Here is a 1,130-nt window from a genome sequence, read left to right as displayed (position 1 = left end):
GAGTAAAAGACTTTCCACAGTCACCACATACAAATTGTTTAGTACCAGAGTGGATGCGCTGATGCAATTTTAAGCTTTCAATCTGAAGAAAAGCCTTTCCACAGTCACCACATACAAATGATTTAACTCCAGAGTGGATGCGCTGATGCATTTTTAACCTATCAATCGCAGTAAAAGACTTTCCACACTGATCACAGACAAATGATTTACCTCCAACATGGATCATATAATGTCTGTTAAAGTGAGTTTTTAGAGTAAAAGACTTTCCACACTGATCACAGTTGAATGGTTTCACACCGGTGTGGATCAGCTGATGTCTTTCTAAGCTGCATCTATGAGTATAGGTCTTCCCACATTGATCACAGCTGAATGGTTTCACCCCTGTGTGGCTCAGCTGATGTGATTTTAAGTGACCAATCTGATTAAAAGACTTTCCACACAGATCACAGTTGAAAGCTTTAACTTCAGTGTGGATGAGCTGATGTAATTTTAAGCTCCATCTATGAGTAAAGGTCTTCCCACATTGATCACAGCTGAATGGTTTCACCCCTGTGTGGATCAGCTGATGTGCTTTTAAGTGACCAATCTGAGTAAAAGACTTTCCACACTGATCGCAGTTGAAAGCTTTAAATTTCGTGTGGACGACCTGATGTGTTTTTAAGTTGGATCTATGAGTAAAGGTCTTCCCACATTGATCACAGCTGAATGATTTCACCCCCGTGTGGATCAGCTGATGTGATTTCAAGTTGCATCTTAGAGTAAAGGTCTTTCCACACTGATCACAGCTGAATGGTTTCACACCGGTGTGGATCAGCTGATGTCTTTCTAAGCTGCATCTATGAGTAAAGGTCTTTCCACATTGATCACATCTGAATGGTTTCACACCGGTGTGGATCAGCTGATGTGATTTTAAGTTGCATCTTAGAGTAAAGGTCTTTCCACACTGATCACAGCTGAATGGTTTCACACCGGTGTGGATCAGCTGATGTGATTTTAAGCTACCAATCAGAGTAAAGGTCTTTCCACACTGGTCACAGCTCAAGCTTCTCTCCTCCCCGTTGGCGCGCTTGCGTCTTCTGGGCTGCTTCATAGCAGGAAAAGTCTTTTCCACAGGGATCGCCGCTGGCTCA

At 42.7% G+C, this 1,130-nt stretch overlaps 1 protein-coding gene across 1 annotated transcript; it reads right to left on the bottom strand.

The window, feature by feature from the left end:
* Window positions 1-4: 4 nt before the first annotated feature.
* Window positions 5-1,124, bottom strand: LOC102300713 (zinc finger protein 665-like; the record flags this gene model as incomplete). The annotated part of the gene is made up of 1 exon (XM_005951887.1): window positions 5-1,124. A coding segment is annotated over exon 1 (1,086 nt), but the record flags the coding sequence as incomplete, so codon positions are not given.
* Between the last annotated feature and the right edge of the window lie 6 nt (window positions 1,125-1,130).

Source organism: Haplochromis burtoni, unplaced genomic scaffold (genome assembly GCF_018398535.1).
Source record: "Haplochromis burtoni strain Fernald_Lab_line unplaced genomic scaffold, NCSU_Asbu1 Contig_1184, whole genome shotgun sequence".
NCBI classification, from domain to species: domain Eukaryota; kingdom Metazoa; phylum Chordata; class Actinopteri; order Cichliformes; family Cichlidae; genus Haplochromis; species Haplochromis burtoni.
Note: the sequence above shows the minus strand (reverse complement) of the source record. Positions and strands in the feature narration are given on the sequence as shown.